The sequence below is a fragment of the Artemia franciscana genome, chromosome 20 (genome assembly GCF_032884065.1).
Source record: "Artemia franciscana chromosome 20, ASM3288406v1, whole genome shotgun sequence".
Taxonomy (NCBI): domain Eukaryota; kingdom Metazoa; phylum Arthropoda; class Branchiopoda; order Anostraca; family Artemiidae; genus Artemia; species Artemia franciscana.
The window spans coordinates 32503379-32519211 of NC_088882.1; the positions used below are offsets into that span (position 1 = coordinate 32503379).

General features: G+C 35.5%; 1 protein-coding gene across 1 annotated transcript in view; it reads left to right on the top strand.

The window, feature by feature from the left end:
- Positions 1–15346, top strand: part of LOC136040127 (pre-mRNA splicing regulator USH1G-like) — a 71948-nt gene extending 56602 nt beyond the window's left edge. Inside the window, exons 8-10 of the mRNA XM_065724234.1 lie at positions 4121–4266; positions 12345–12497; positions 15199–15346. Of these exons, the coding sequence (XP_065580306.1) occupies positions 4121–4266; positions 12345–12497; positions 15199–15284 (385 nt within the window). The 3' untranslated portion in view covers positions 15285–15346. The remainder of the gene's footprint in view (positions 1–4120; positions 4267–12344; positions 12498–15198) is intronic.
- The last annotated feature ends 487 nt before the right edge of the window (positions 15347–15833 follow it).

Here is a 15833-nt window from a genome sequence, read left to right on the forward strand (position 1 = left end):
TTCTTACAAACTATTGGTTCGCCATCAAGAAACAAGGGGAGAAACAAATAAGGAGAAAAAGTAACATTGCAGACAAGGGACTTTTGTCCCTGTTTCCATCAAGAAACAAGGGGAGAAACAAATAAGGAGAGAAAGTAACATTGTAGACAAGGGACTTTTGTCCTTGTTTCCATAAAAAAAAAGGGGGAGAAACAAATAAAGAGAAAAAGTAACATTGCAGACAAGGGACTTTTGTCCTTGTTTCCATCAAGAAACAAGGGGAGAAACAAATAAGGAGAGAAAGTAACATAGTAGACAGGGGACTTCTGTCCTTATTTCCACCAAGAAACAAGGGGAGAAACAAATAAGGAGAAAAAGTAACATTGCATACAAGGGACTTTTGTCCCTGTTTCCATCAAAAAACAAGGGGAGAAACAAATAAGGAGAGAAAGTAACATTGTAGACAAGGGACTTTTGTCCTTGTTTCCATCAAAAAACAAGGGGAGAAACAAATAAAGAGAAAAAGTAACATTGCAGACAAGGGACTTTTGTCCTTGTTTCCATCAAGAAACAAGGGGAGAAACAAATAAGGAGAGAAAGTAACATTGTAGACAAGGGACTTCTGTCCTTGTTTCCATCAAGAAACAAGGGGAGAAACAAATAAGGAGAGAAAGTAACATTGTAGACAAGGGACTTTTGTCCTTGTTTCCATCAAGAAACAAGGGGAGAAAAAATAAGGAGAGAAAGTAACATTGTAGACAATGGACTTTTGTCCTTGTTTCCATCAAAAAACAAGGGGAGAAACAAATAAGGAGAGAAAGTAACATTGTAGACAAGGGACTTTTGTCCTTGTTTCCATCAAGAAACAAGGGGAAAAACAAATAGGGAGAGAAAGTAACATTGTAGACAAGGGACTTTTGTCCTTAATGGAAAGCAGTTGAGAAAGGCGTGTGAAACTCAGCAATGAAGTTAAAGCCTCAACAATGCCCGTTCGCAGGGCATTACTCAGGGCATATAGGCATTTAGGAGGCTTTGAATGTGTTTGAAGTACTCATCTCCTCGCATTCCTCTGCTGAAGAGCATTGACCTTTGGTATTATTTCTGCATTTCCATTACTGAGAAGGAGTAATGGTACAAATTTGCACCATTACTCCCCGTTTACTTCTTGTTGCTCCAAATATAGTGCAATGCAGAATTGCTCCCCGTTTACAAGGAGAAAAACAAGAAAAAGAAGTATAACAATGGCAAAAAATTAGTTTCCAAGCAAATTAGTTCCCAAAATTTTGATAATATTGATTTTCTTGTCTCTTTTTTAAATTTCTACATTATTTCTAATTTAGTAGAAAACTCAAAATAAAATAAAAATATCTCATGCTGAGCCCATAATACCTTAAATTTCGAGTTCGACTACCTATTGAACCAAATTTACAAGAATGATTTATTTTTAACTTTGATTTTGAAATATAGCCAACGATATCAAAAGTGGTGAAACCTAATGCTTTATTCTTCAAAATTTGAAAAACTAAATGCTGCATTTGAAAATTTTAACATTCATTAATAAGTTTTAAGTGCTCAAAGATAGATGTCTATTTCAAACAGTATATCGAGTACCTAAACATCACAACCCTGTTTGCCAGTTTTTTTATTCATGCTAATATAAAGGGCATAATTATTAGCCCAAGTGCACTATTTTCATTTTTGTTAACCTAAGCTTTTTAGCCTAAAACATGGGCTACTTTTGAAAGTTTATTTTTGTAATTTTTACCGGCCCAACTTGTTTAATCAGCCTTATCTGTTAGCACTAAAAGGAGGCCAGCACTTGGGAAATGTCGAAAAATATCATTTCATTGCAGTTGATTGAGGAATGGCCTTGATTTATGATTAAATAAAAAAAAAACAAGTTATTTCAACTAAAAGTAAGGAGCGACATTGAAACTTAAAACGAACAAAAATTACTTCGTATATGAAAGGGGCTGATTCCTCATCAACGCCCCGCTCTTTACGCTAAAGTTTTTTACTGTTTTAAAAAGAAGAGTTGAGAGAAAGAGTCAAACTTAAAAAACTTTACCGTAAAGAGCGGGGCGTTCATGATGAAGCAGCCCCTTTCATATACGAAGTAATTTCTGTTCGTTTTAAGTTTTAATGTCACTCCTTACTTTCAGTTGAAAAAACTTGTTTTTTTTTAATTTAATTTCTGAACGCTTTTGAATCAATGCATGTTTTGATTTTGGATCTCCGCAGAGGAATAATTAAAACGAAATTTGCATATTTTTTTTTTTTTTTTTTTGGCTAAATGGCTTTTTCATAATTTTGATCGAATGATTTTGAGAAAAAAAGAGCGGGGGAGGAAGCCTAGTTGCCCTCCAATATTTTGGTTAATTAAAAAGGCAACTAGAACTTTTAATTTTTTACGAATCTTTTTATTTGTAAAAAATATACGTAACTTATAAATTAGCTTGTGTAAAGAACTTTTTATTCTCATGTTTTTATTACATATACGAGAGGGTTCGCCCCCTGGTCAGTACCTCTCTCTTTATACTAAATCTTAAATTTTGTCCCAATTCATTAAGAATGACCCCTGAATCACAAAATTAACTGAAAACCTGAATTACTAAAAATAATTTAGCGTAAAGAGCGAGGTATTAGCAGGAAGTGAGCCCCTCATATGGGTAATAATTTCTGTTCGTTTTAGGTTTAAATGCTGCTCCTTACTTCCAGCTGAAAAAAAGTTTTTCATATTTATTTTTCATTGTTTTTTTTTAAATAATGCTAGTAAATCCTCACTCCCTTCATGGAAATTTTCTTCCCCCATGACAAATTCCTCGATGGAAAGTTCCCCCAGCATATCCCCCTCTTCTCAACCCCTCCCCCAACCAAAATATCCTCCTGAAAACGCCTGTACACTTCCCAATAACCATTACTATATGTAAGCACTGGTCAAAGTTTGTAACTTGTAGCCCTTCCCACGGGTACTGTGGGGGAGTAAGTCGTCCCCAAAGACATAGTTATAAGGTTTTTCGACTACGCTGAATAAAATGGCTATCTCAGAATTTTGATCCGTTGACTTTGGGAAAATATTTAGCGTGGGAGGGGGCCTAGGTGCCCTCTAATTTTCGGTCAATTAAAAGGGCACTAGAACTTTTCATTTCCGTCAGAATGAGCCCTCTCCAACATTCTAGGACAACTGGGTCGATACGGTCACCCCTGGGAAAAAAATAAATAAAAAAAAAATAAACACGCATGAAACTTCTACAGTAGGGTTCTGTGATACGCTGAATCTGATGGTGTAATTTCCGTTAAGATCCTATGACTTTTAGGGGTGTTTCCCCCTATTTTCTAAAATAACGCAAATATTCTCAGGCTCGTAACCTTTGATGGGTATAACTAAACTTGATTAAACTTATATATTTAAAATCAGCATTAAAATGCGATTCTTTTGATGTAGCTATTAATATCAAAATTCCATTTTTTAGAGTTTCGGTTAGGCCTACTATTGAGCTGGGTCGCTCCTTACTACACTTCGTTACCACGAACTGTTTGATTTAAATAGGAGATACTTATGCAGCTAAATAACTGTTTGAAAACATTGCAAAAAATTTACAACAGAAGACCTTGAAAAAAAACATTAGTCTATGTAGCGAAAGCGATCTAATGAAAATATAATGGATACATTAAAACGATGGGGATTTGAGACACCCTCCTTCCCATGGTTACTCTCAAAGCTCCCCCCTGGAGCAAACTTTTGGCTTAGAAGTGTAATTTCCTTATTTCATCTCCCAATAGGGGGGGGGGGGGGAGGGAGATAAAATAAAACTCTCGTCAAAAGCCTAACGAGGCAGTAGGGCAAGGGGACAGAAGGGATGCCAATTCATGAACACGTAGGGGGGGGGCAAGGATTTTATTATTATTTTAAATGAAGATACAAAAAAAGATAGCTTTAAGAATGTAGAGAAGCATTTTTGGGTTTTGCGATTCCCTTTTAAGTTTTACTCAAAAAAGGTATTTTGAAAAATGTAATTAGGGATATTGCCTCTCCCATCTAATTGGCACCTCTGGCGGAGATAAATAGGAAAAATACACGTATTCATAAAAATACAATTTACTTTAGATATCACTAATATTTTTATTTTTTTTATTGAAGAAACTCCATAACTGCGACGTTAAATGCCTTCACGAATGGCGACCAAGACAGCTCCTCAAACTCTACATCTATAGCAGCCGATAGTCAAACAAGTCTAAAACAGAAAGACAGTACAAGGAATTGGGAAAATGAAGATGGAGAAAGTGGTAAATAGTTGTCTTTTTTTATCTTTTCTTCTTTTTTTCAACAGCAACTATCACATCCCTATTTTTATTTATATAGAGTTTTTAAATGGCTTGTAAATAGTAAGAATTTATAAGAATAACTCATATTACTATTTTTTTATAATAACGTATTATAATATTGTTGTTTCGTTATAAAACCTATTATTGTAAACTAATTATATACATGAAAATCACTAAAAATGTTGGTGTCACCTACCCATTTATGGTGGAAGGAGGGGGAGGTACTTTGATGACTGGCAGATCATTTACAGACTAGGATTTAAAATTATAAGATCTAAAAACAACTGTGTAAAAAAAATTGGTGTCCAAGTGTAATAAAATTGTAAATAAATGTAAACTAGATAAAATAATAAAGTCTAGTTAATTAAATTTTTAAAATAACAACACTTGGCAGCATAATCTTATTGTCTCAAATTTTACTACAGGCTGGCAGAACATATTGGGAAGAAGGGCGGGGGGGGGGGGGTAACTTAAAACATGTCATTTAATGTCAGATAAATTTACAGAAAACAGGGAATTTGAAACGCACCTGGATAACTCGTGCAAAAGTTCCGACAGGAAAATTCTTTTCTGGTTTTGACCACTATTAACAACCAGCTGCTTGCACAAGGAGGGGTTGACAAAAAATGTTTCTATGATACCAAAAAGCTCTAATCTTCTGCTTTTAGTTTTCCAGTTTTCTACAACTGAGTGAAGGAGAAATAATATATTCTCAAAATTTAGAATTTTCTAAGCATCTTGATAACAAAACAAAATGAGAAAAAAATTGGATTAATAAATCGCCAAGTGAGTGAAAAAAGTCTAGCCTGTTTAAAAAACAAACAAAAAAAAACAATATTTAAACCTTCTCTTATGAGCTAATTGGCGAAAGTACGAAGAAAGGAAAAAAAGGGCAAGGAAACGTGGTGAGTAGAAACCGGAAATATAATAATATTGAGAATGTTATACATACTAACAATAGTATGGACAACATTGAAAATAAGATAAAAAAATAAGACGCACAGTCTACTTCTTTTTTTGTGGGGGGGAGGGTAATACCCTAAATGTTAAGAATATAATTCTTAATTCATAATTGTAGCTAACACATTTTGCATTCAGATGTTCTATACTTTACCCCCCATCCTTCCTAATGTGCAAATACATACCCCAGTTACATATTTTCTATCCATTTTGGCAATAATCCTCTCTTGTTTCACACCATATACTGGTAAATTGAGTCAACTGCGACAAAAAAAAAGTCAGAAAAAAACAAGAGTGATGGGTGGCAGAATTGAGACCCGGCTCAATAGTAACCAAAACTCCAAACAAGAGCTAAGAGCTAATATGGCGCTTTTGACGAGGCAAGAAGAGCTAAGAGCCAAGAGATCATATGGTATGAGCTCTAACAAAATTCTATGAATCAATAGATTGATTTAAAAGGAAAATAAGAGGCTTAATGCCGGTCAGGATTTAAAATAATAGCTCTGAGTCACGATGCCCTTCTAAATATCAAAATTCATTAATAACCGATCACCCACTCGTAAGTTATCAATACCTAATTTTTTCTAACTTTTCCTCTCCCTTTAGCCCCCCAGATGGTTGAATCTGGGAAAATGACTTTATCAAGTCAATTTGTACAGCTCCCTGACATACCTACAAATTTTCATCGTCCTAGCACGTACAGAAGCACCAAACTCGCCAAATCACTGACTACCTCCCCCCAACTCCCCCAAAGAGAGCGAATCCAGTACGATTTCGTCAATCACGTATCAAGGACATTTGCTAATTCTATCCACCAAGCTTCATCCCGATTCCTCCACTCCAAATGTTTTCCAAGGTTTCCACCTCCAACTCCCCCCAATGTCAAAATATCTGGTCGGGATTTGAAATAAGAGCTCTGAGACATGAATTCCTTCAAAATATCAAATTTCACTAAGATCCTATCACCTATTTCGTAAGATAAAAATACCCCAATTTTCACGTTTTCCAAGAATTCCGGTTCCCCCTCCAACTCCCCCCAATGTCACAAATTCTGGTCGGAATTTAAAATTAGAGCTTTAAAGCACAAGATCCCTCTAAATATCAAGTTTCATTAAGCTCTGGTCGCCCTTTCGTAAGTTACAAATACCTCAATTTTCAAAATTACCCCTCCCCCAACTCCACCAAAGAGAGAAGATCCGTTCTGGTTATGTCAGTCACGTATCTTAGATAGGTTTTTATTCTTCCCATCCAGTTTAATCCTGATTTCATCGCTTTAAGTATTTTTTAAGACTTCCAGTCCCCCCAACTGCCCCCCTAATTACGCTAGATCCGGTTAGGATTTAAAATAAGATATCTGAGTTACGAGGTCCTTCAAAATATGAAGTTTCATGAAGATTCAATCACTTCTTCGTAAGTTAGAAATATATCATTTTTTTTTATTTTTCAGAATTAACCCTCTCCCCCCCCCCCGCTAATAGGACGGATCCATTCTAATTATGTAAATCACGTATCTAAGACTTCTGCTTATTTTTCCCACCAAGTTTCATCCCGATCCCTCCAATCTAAGCGTTTTCCATGATTTTAGGTTCCCCCACCCCAAACTACCTCCCCCCCAAATGTCCCCAGATACGGTCAGGATTTAAATTAAGAGCTTTGAGACAGGGTATCCTTCTAAACATGAAAATTTCATTAAGATCCGATCACCTATTCGTAAGATAAAAATACCCCAATTTTCACGTTTTCCAAGAATTCCAGTTTCCCCCTCAACTCTCCCCAATGTCACAGGATCTGGTTAGAATTTAAAATTAGAGCTTTAAAGCACAAGGTCCTTCTAAAAATCAAATTTCATTAAGATCTGGTCACCCTTTCGTAAGTTACAAATACCTAAATTTTCAAAATTACCCCCCCCCCACATTCTATCAAAGAGAGCAGATCCGGTCCGGTTATGTCAGTCACGTATCTTAGACAGTTTTTGATTCTTCCCATCCAGTTTCATCCTGATCTCGCCGCTTTAAGTATTTTCTAAGATTTCCGGTCCCCACAACTGCCCCCCCCCAATTACGATGGATCCGGTTGAGATTTAAAATAAGAGATCTGATTTACACGGTACTTCCAAATATGAAGTTTCATGAAAATCCGATCACTCCTTCTTAAGTTAAAAATACGTCATTTTTTCTAATTTTTCAGAATTAACCCCCACCCCCCAATAGAGCGGATCTGTTCCAATTATTTAAATCACATATCTAAGACTTCTGCTTATTTTCCCCACCAAGTTTCATCCCGATCCCTCCAATCTAAGCGTTTTCCATGATTTTACGCCCCTCCACCCCAAACCCCCCCCCCCCCCAATGCCACCGGATCCGGTTGGGATTTAAAATAAGAGCTTTGAGACACGATATCCTTCTAAATATCAAATTTCACTGAGATCTGATCACCCGTTCGTAAGTTAAAAATACCTCATTTTTTCTAATTTTTCAGAATTAAAGCTCTACCATTTTAGGTTCCCCCCCCCCAAACTACCCCCAATGTCACCGGATCCGGTCGGGATTTAAAATAAGAGCTTGAGATCCGATTACCCGTTCGTAAGTTATAATACCTGATTTTTTCTAATTTTTCCGAATTAACCCGTCCCCCCCAACTACCCCAAAGAGAGCGGATCCGTTCCGGTTATGTCAATCATGTATCTAGGACTTGTGCTTGTTTTTCCCACTAAGTTTCATCCCGATCCCTCCACTCTAAGTGTTTTCCAAGATTTTAGGTTTCCCCTCCCATATCCCCCCCAATATCACCAGATCCGGTCAGGATTCAAAATAACACCTATGATACACTATTTCCTTTACGTCAGATTTCATTAAGATCTGATCAACCGTTCGTAAGTTAAAAATACTTCTATTTTTCTATTTTTTCCGAATTAACGGGCCCCCCAAACCCCCGCAGATGGTTAAATGGGAAAACGACTATTTCTAATTTAATCTGGTCCAGTCTCTGATACGCCTACCAAATTTCATCGTCCTAGCTTACCTGGAAGTGCCTAAAGTAGCAAAACAGGGACCGACAGACCGACAGAATTTGCAATTGCTTTATGTCACTTGGTTAATACCAAGTGCCATAAAAACGACATTTTGATAACAATAGTTACATCCAAAGAATTGCATTTTGATGCTGATTTTAAATATACAAGTTTCATCAAGTTTAGTCTTACCCATCAAAAGTTACGAACCTGAGAAAATTTGCCCTGTTTTAGAAAATAGGGGGAAACGCCCCCTTAAAGTCATTTACGGGGGATGTTTTGACTAAAAGTCAAAAAAGTAAACAAATTTTGCACACAGATGTTTTATACCCCCCATCCTTCCTAATGTGCAAATATATACTCCAGTTACATATTTTCTATCCGTTTTGGCAATAATTCTCTCTTGTTTCACCCCATATACCGGTAAATTGATTCAACTACGACAAAACAAAAGCCAGAAAAAATAAGAGTGATGGGTGGCAGAATTCCTAAGAAATATATAATTTGGGCTATATATTCGCATATTAGTGAAGGGGGGGGTAAGTATAGTAGAGCTTCGTGTAAAATCCGTTAACTACAGCTATTCTGTAAATTTACGATGTAAGAAATATTTCCTTAACGTATTGCCTTCTTAATAGCCCCTAATCTAGACCTTTACCCTTTTGGGTACTCAGGGCATATAGGTATTAAGTGGGAAATTGTATTTAGCGGAAATTAGTGGGAAGTTTTTATCCACACATGTAGTTTAAGTCTTTGCCTTAGTCACCCTTAAGGAGAGGAGAGCACAAATTTCGTTGTGTTTTGTGCATAACCCTCGTACTACTTCTCTTTTCCCTAGTGATCATTTACCCCCCAGCCCCGAACTCGCCCCCTACGTTTTGCTCCAAGAAAAATCCACCTTCTCCCCCCAATAAAAGTTTCCACTGAAAGATATAGAAGAACGTTCATCCCTATATAGTTGAATTTTAAATCAATAACCCCTCACCCCTTCTCACTTTACTTTTATCTTAGATTTTTAGTGTTAATTTTTCAATTACGTACTTTGAAATACTTGCTAGATAGGCTTTGTTTAATTTTGTTTTTCCCTGCTTTAATTTCACGAGTTTTTATCGATTGACTGTTTATTAATTGCAATTCTATAATTTTGTACTGACACTAAAGTGCGAATTCGGCCCTTTTGGGCTTGTGATAGCAGCTTTTTTAAAATAAAATTTTATCTTATGGCATATGGAGCTACAAGGTGACTTACTTTTGAAGCTAACAGAGTGCAAAATTCTTTCCAAGTGGGATTAAACACATCCTTCTCCCTAAAATATGTAAAAATTTGATTTTTTTTCAATGAAATAAATCATTTAGAAAATTTAAAGATTTTTATTGTTTATAGTCAGGGTTGATAAAAAAAGACAGTGTATTATTGGGGGTTAGTAATCAAAAGATCTTGATGGCATTTATATTTAAATACAATAGACATTTTTTCAAAGTTGAAAAAGTTTGGAAGAATAGGATGATAAGTCGTCGATCCGAGAATATTGGAAGCTACAGTGATGACGGTGGTTAATTACGGTTCTGAAGCCTGGGTGCTCCAGAAGAGGGAGGAAGATTTTTTAGATGTTTTTAAGTGAAATTGCCTACGGATTGTTTGGGTATCCGTCTAAACGACCGTATTTTAAACGGTACATAAATGTGTTTTAATCTCGCTTTCCAGGGATATAATAAGATAAAAATTGAGATAGCGGAGATAGTCGAGGAAAAGTCGAGGATAGGTTCTGAGGAGGACGGATGACTGATGGTCAAATATCGTTGTTATTGGCCAACCACCTAGGACCAAACAAAAAGAAGGTCTTCCCCGAATGGGGTGGAAGGATATGATAAGAAACGATTTAAGGGAAATGAGAACTTATTGGCAGGGAGTAAAGAGGGAGGCTTTGAATAGACCGGTTTTGAGGAAGAGTGTGCATGGCGGGTGGTTTATTGCTCCAGTGACTTGCTAGTAAGAACAGCAGTAGTATCTAGCTTAAACATTTTAAATAACATCTGTGCTTCAGAACTGTTCAGCTAACCGCTTATGCGCATGCCAAGTGACGTTACGTAATTATAAGCTACTATAATTGTTCCGACCCTTGAAATTTGCAAGCATTTGACTCCATCTTAAATTTTCTTTTCTTTTAATTTTCATAGTATATTAATTTTAAAAAAATACATAAAACAAGTTTTTCTAAGAAAGTAAAGACTTCCATTAAGCCAAATATGAGCAGTTATGCTCCAAACGTAAGGCTAGCGCAAATCAATAAATAAATGAAACTCAAAATGAACAGAAATTACAATAAACAGCCAAGTTGAACAAAAAACGAGCAAAAATTAAGATGAGTAGGGATGACAACCCTCATCCCTCTCAAGGCCAGAACATGATTTGCACTTAACTGAAAACAAGATACAATTTCAATTTTTTTACAGTTTTAATTTAATATGTAAAACATAATTAAGACTTTAAATAATAAACATCAGCAAATGTATGTTAAATTGAGAATCCACGGTCTTTTTTTCCAGTAAAGTGCAAATTAATTTCTTTTTTAGGCATGGTGAAATGCCCAAAAAAGCATTATGAAGAATGCCAAGACTATCTTTGTAAAATCATCATGATTGCAGCGGCAGACGCAGCCTAATAAAGAACAAATTCTAACCCAAGATTATCGAAACTTCAATAACGAACTTTGGAAAATTTTAATAGATAGCAATGCTTTATAGCCGTTCACCGCAATACAAAGAGCGATCGCAATACAGTATAATGATGCAAAGAGGATATCCATAAAAATAACGTAGGACACAACGTAGGACACAAAAACGAAGAACGAAGAAAAATAATAATGAGATTGTAGACCAAAGAGTAAAAAAGCCAACAAAAATTTGATTTATTCCCGATTTTCCAGCCAATCTGCTATAACAATCTCACAACATTACCATGAATCCGCAAACTCTGTGATAAACTTGGAAAATGTGTGCGTAGTCTTACTAGATTTTCTGTAATCTTACTGCCTCATATAAAATTGGGATGAACTTAGGTTGAAGGTGAAAAATTGGGTTGAAATTAGGTTGAAGTGGAAAGACAGACTTTATTTTATTCCTGCCAGTGGCGTATACAGAGTACTTTACATTTGGAAGAATTATTTTACAATATTAGCCAGATGGAGTGTTAAAATTTTATAACATAAACGAGATTCTTTTCAATAATAGTACTTAAAATAGATTTTGTAAACCGATGTTCTTTTTTGGACTGAAGTTTTTGCAACCCATTCTTACATGGGGATACAATCGATCAAAACCACCATTCAAAATCGAATTACTCTTATCGAATTAATGAATATCTTATTCCTGGCAGTGGCGTATACATAATGCTCTACATTGGAAAAGCCCGATGACAGTTGAGGGGAAGGCGATCACAAACTTTCAAAATATGAATCTCTAAAACTCAGAAGTAAAAGTGAAGATTTGACTTTGTGTTGCCCATCAACAATTTTAAATATCGAGAGCACATAGTTGTTCTAAATGAGACAACATTAATTTCCACAGAAAGGTGTTTACCGCTGTTTTTGGAGAAAACACTGAACTAAAAACAAACATAAAGGCTTAGACTTAAACAGACATAGTGGAGAATTTTTATGACGTAGGGAAATTCATGACAGGGAAAAAGTCCTTGCCCAATTTAATTTGTGTTTGATTTTTCATTCACGGCTTGTGTTTTTGTCACTCGTATAGTTCTTTCAGTCGGGGCTAGTTTCAAAGCATTTTTTCTCCATAAAGTAAAATGTTTTTTTTTTCTTTAAAAAAACCAAGGCAGGTTTTTTATTTTGCACTGAAAACGCTTTAGTGGGCATTTTAGTCGAAATATCTTCTGATTATTTTGGTTTTATTCAATGGCTGAAAATCACACTTCAAGGGTTTTTATTTTTTAGTTATTTGTCGCATGCTTCGTGTAAATTCACGGGCCATTACAGATGGCTCTACATGACTGATGTCTGCTTTATACAATACAAATTATTAATCTTAACATGTATTCTCAACTGTTTTCTAGATGAGGATTCACCCAGTATGTCCCAGTTGGCTCTATTTCTGGCTGCATCTGGCCTTATTGACTTGTTGCCCAGTTTTGCGAAAGAGCAAATTGATTTAGATACTGCAATGTTATTGACGGAAGCAGACCTTACCAGCATGAATATTCCTCTAGGTGAGTCTATAAATAAAATATCAAAGCAAAAAAAGAGACAAAATTTTGTAAGGCTGTAAGACATACTGATTAAACCCCATCCGTTAAAATCATCCATATAACCGGATGAGCTTAACTAAAAAATATAGCTTTGTGACACAATCAATTCTCAGCAATTCAAATGAGTTAAGCATAAAAAACTCATAAGAAATTCAATCAAATTGAAAAAATTATTTTTTGATCATTTGCCTGTTTTAGCACCTTTTATGGCACTTGGTATTAACCAAGTGGCATATAGCAATCGATTTTAAGAGACGGCACTCTCCCTATCAGTGCAAAATATTTTTAGGATAAATGTCAGATCATATTCATATGGTCACCCACAGAGAAAAGAGGGAGGGGCTTGGTCGTCCTTTTAGAAGATAATACGCTGTAGAAGAATCCCTTGACGACTTGCTCCTTTTCCTTGTAAAAAGACCCAGCAACTGAACCATCGATTTGACGCCCTCTGTGCCGGCAACTGCTCTGAACGACCTTTATCCTTTTTTAGACCTATCCTGCAAGTGTGAAATGAAGACACACTGAATTGTCCATGTCTCCTTGCTTCAAGCAACAATTGTACAACACATTTTTTTTGAATAATGGACTCATATTTCAGTTTGATGAATTCCTCCTGATTCCCCTTTCCTCACCATATTCCCTGATTACACAAATTTCGTTATTAAATCATAAGACAAGAGACGATTTGAGTGTATAATAATTAACTTGTTGCAAAATTCAACTCATAATTGACTACCAACAACTTGTTGCAGCACCAAGTCACCTGAGGCCAACACAGCAGCACAAGCTCCTCCTTCAAACTCCTTCCTCCTCCCAACTTTTCAAAGCTTCGCTCTTCACCCCTCCCACGAAGTTCCGTTTTCTTTCAAATCTGTTTGAATTGCTTACTCAGAAAATTATCAGTTTGAAATTTTGAAAAGATACGGTTCATGATCCTTCGGGAAAAAATGGCTAAATTTCCTTTTAAATTGTGGAACATGCCCTGTTGCTCAGTTGTTTATAGTTACCCACAAGCTCAAATCTGGCGAAGACCTACATATAGTGTCTACACTCAGCTACGATGATAGGGCTAGAAGGTCTAAGCTTCCACCTTAGCCAACTAGGGTTCTACGTCTTCTGTTATAATACTATAAAGTTATTACGTTACTTAACCATTTTATCATAAATAGTCCATCATAAATATTGGTTTATTTTGACCACAGACAAAAAGTATAGAATACAGATGAGTAATTTGAGTAATTGAGTTTTTTTGGAAACTGAGTAATTTGGAAACAAATAAACGTTGTGCTTGTTCCTGTCTCTTCAGTTTCTTCCAGAAAATGTTTTCATAAATGTTGCCTGTTAGGATCAAGCTTCTAAAAATAAAAAATAAAAACACAAGAACCACACCTGGTCAAAATTAAATGTAAAAATTAAAAATCAAAAATTTTATTGTGATTAATCGTCAGTTTTAAACCTATGATAGGTTGATAAATGCTGTTTAAAAACATGAATTGATAATTTGAATAAACTGATCATTGAATAAATAAGGCAACAACTATGCATTCAAGCATACATCATCATCATCATCATCAAGGATAGCTTCAAGGCAAGACTACTGCCCGACATCTGTATTTAGCATTGCAGAGTAGGCCCCTTGGATGTCCGTACTTTTTGTCCGAAAATTGTCATATTTTAATTAAAAGGCTGTGGCAAAAGTAAACATTAACCTTTTTCTTTTTTACCGTGTTCTAATTAAAAAAAACAAATTCTTATAAAAGTATGCATCCTATTGACAAATTGGTAATATACAAAAAATTGCTAAGACAACTATATCAATGAAAACATTACTTGTCCAATTTATGGACAAACAGAGCCCTAAAAAATATAAATTTATGTAAACAATATCTGACAATTTATGGGCCGACTTATTTCTTCTATAAGCGCCTTAACTTCTTTCTCAGTCATTCTTCGAATGATAAAAACCATTCTTCTGAAAAAGTCAAAAGCAGTGCTATCTATTAGAAAACAAAAATAGATGCCAGTATATAAGCTACAGGAATTTATTCCCAAATCACAAGTTAGACTTTTGAGAAACATCTGAAATCCATTTTTGTTTTCGCCAAATAGCAGGACTGTAACCAGAGAGGATGTATCCCCCCTCACTCACCCTGTAAAAAATTGTTCTCCAACTCAGAAATCGGTTGTAAAATACAAAAAAAAAATACTAGTACTCCTGAAAAACTAAACAATGTTTCTCCGCCTCAATCGTTTTTTTTCGCATTGACGACTTGATTCTGAAATTTAAACCATGGCTCAAATTTTTCCAGAGACCCACATGCGGAGTGTGAGGCTAGTTACGATAGCAGTACCAGAAGGTCTAAGCTTCTGCCTGAACTGGCTGGGAGTGCACGGTGAAAAAATGAATATCAAATAAATTTTTCAAATACTAGCGAATTTTTTACTCATTAGCCAAAAATTGGATGGGGGAGGGGGTTTTTCTCCATTTTCTTATTGTCAAAGTGGCCGATTCGGCCTTTACCAACACTTTTTATGCACTTTGAACTGATTCATCGTGTAGGCCTATGGGTGCACGTCTCACTATTTGAGAAGGGTCACACTATAATATAAAAGTTCCCATTTTCTTTTCTTTATATCCTGTTAAAAAATAATTATTTTTCAGGACCGAGAAAGAAACTACTTAAAGCCATTGCAGACCGTAAAGCTGACTTAGAAGACCCTGGTGAAGTAGATGATAGTTATCTTTGACATTTTTTTTGTTCCTTTTTTTTGTTGCTTTGCATTGATTATTAAAAAATTATATAACTGTTGCTCGTGATAAATTTCGAATCGTGATAGTTAAAGCCTACTGAAGAGCAAAATTTGCATCGAAACGTAAGTTAACAAAATTCACCAAGAATTTACCGAAGGCAGGGTAATATCATCTCCGTATGTGTCGCTAAATTTATAAAAAATAACGAGGTCAGAGGTTGCTAAACAATAGCACGCCCCCTAAACTTGGACAAATATAAGTGGCACCTTGCATCCTTGCATGTGTATGTTGTTTCTTTTAGTGCATGGTAATTAAAGATTAATATTCCCAAGAGCAGAAAAAAAACTAATAAATACAACATGGAAAGTGAATCGCCAGTAAACGCGTTATTCACTCAACAAAGCTGTATTACTTTTACTCAAATTTATCACATTGTAGGTTCTAACCATAAACCCAAATCTATACCAGAAAACTACGCAATTCACACTAAAAAATTGCTAAATACAATACACAGCCTTGGCAGCCATTTTAGCTTTAGTAGTAGT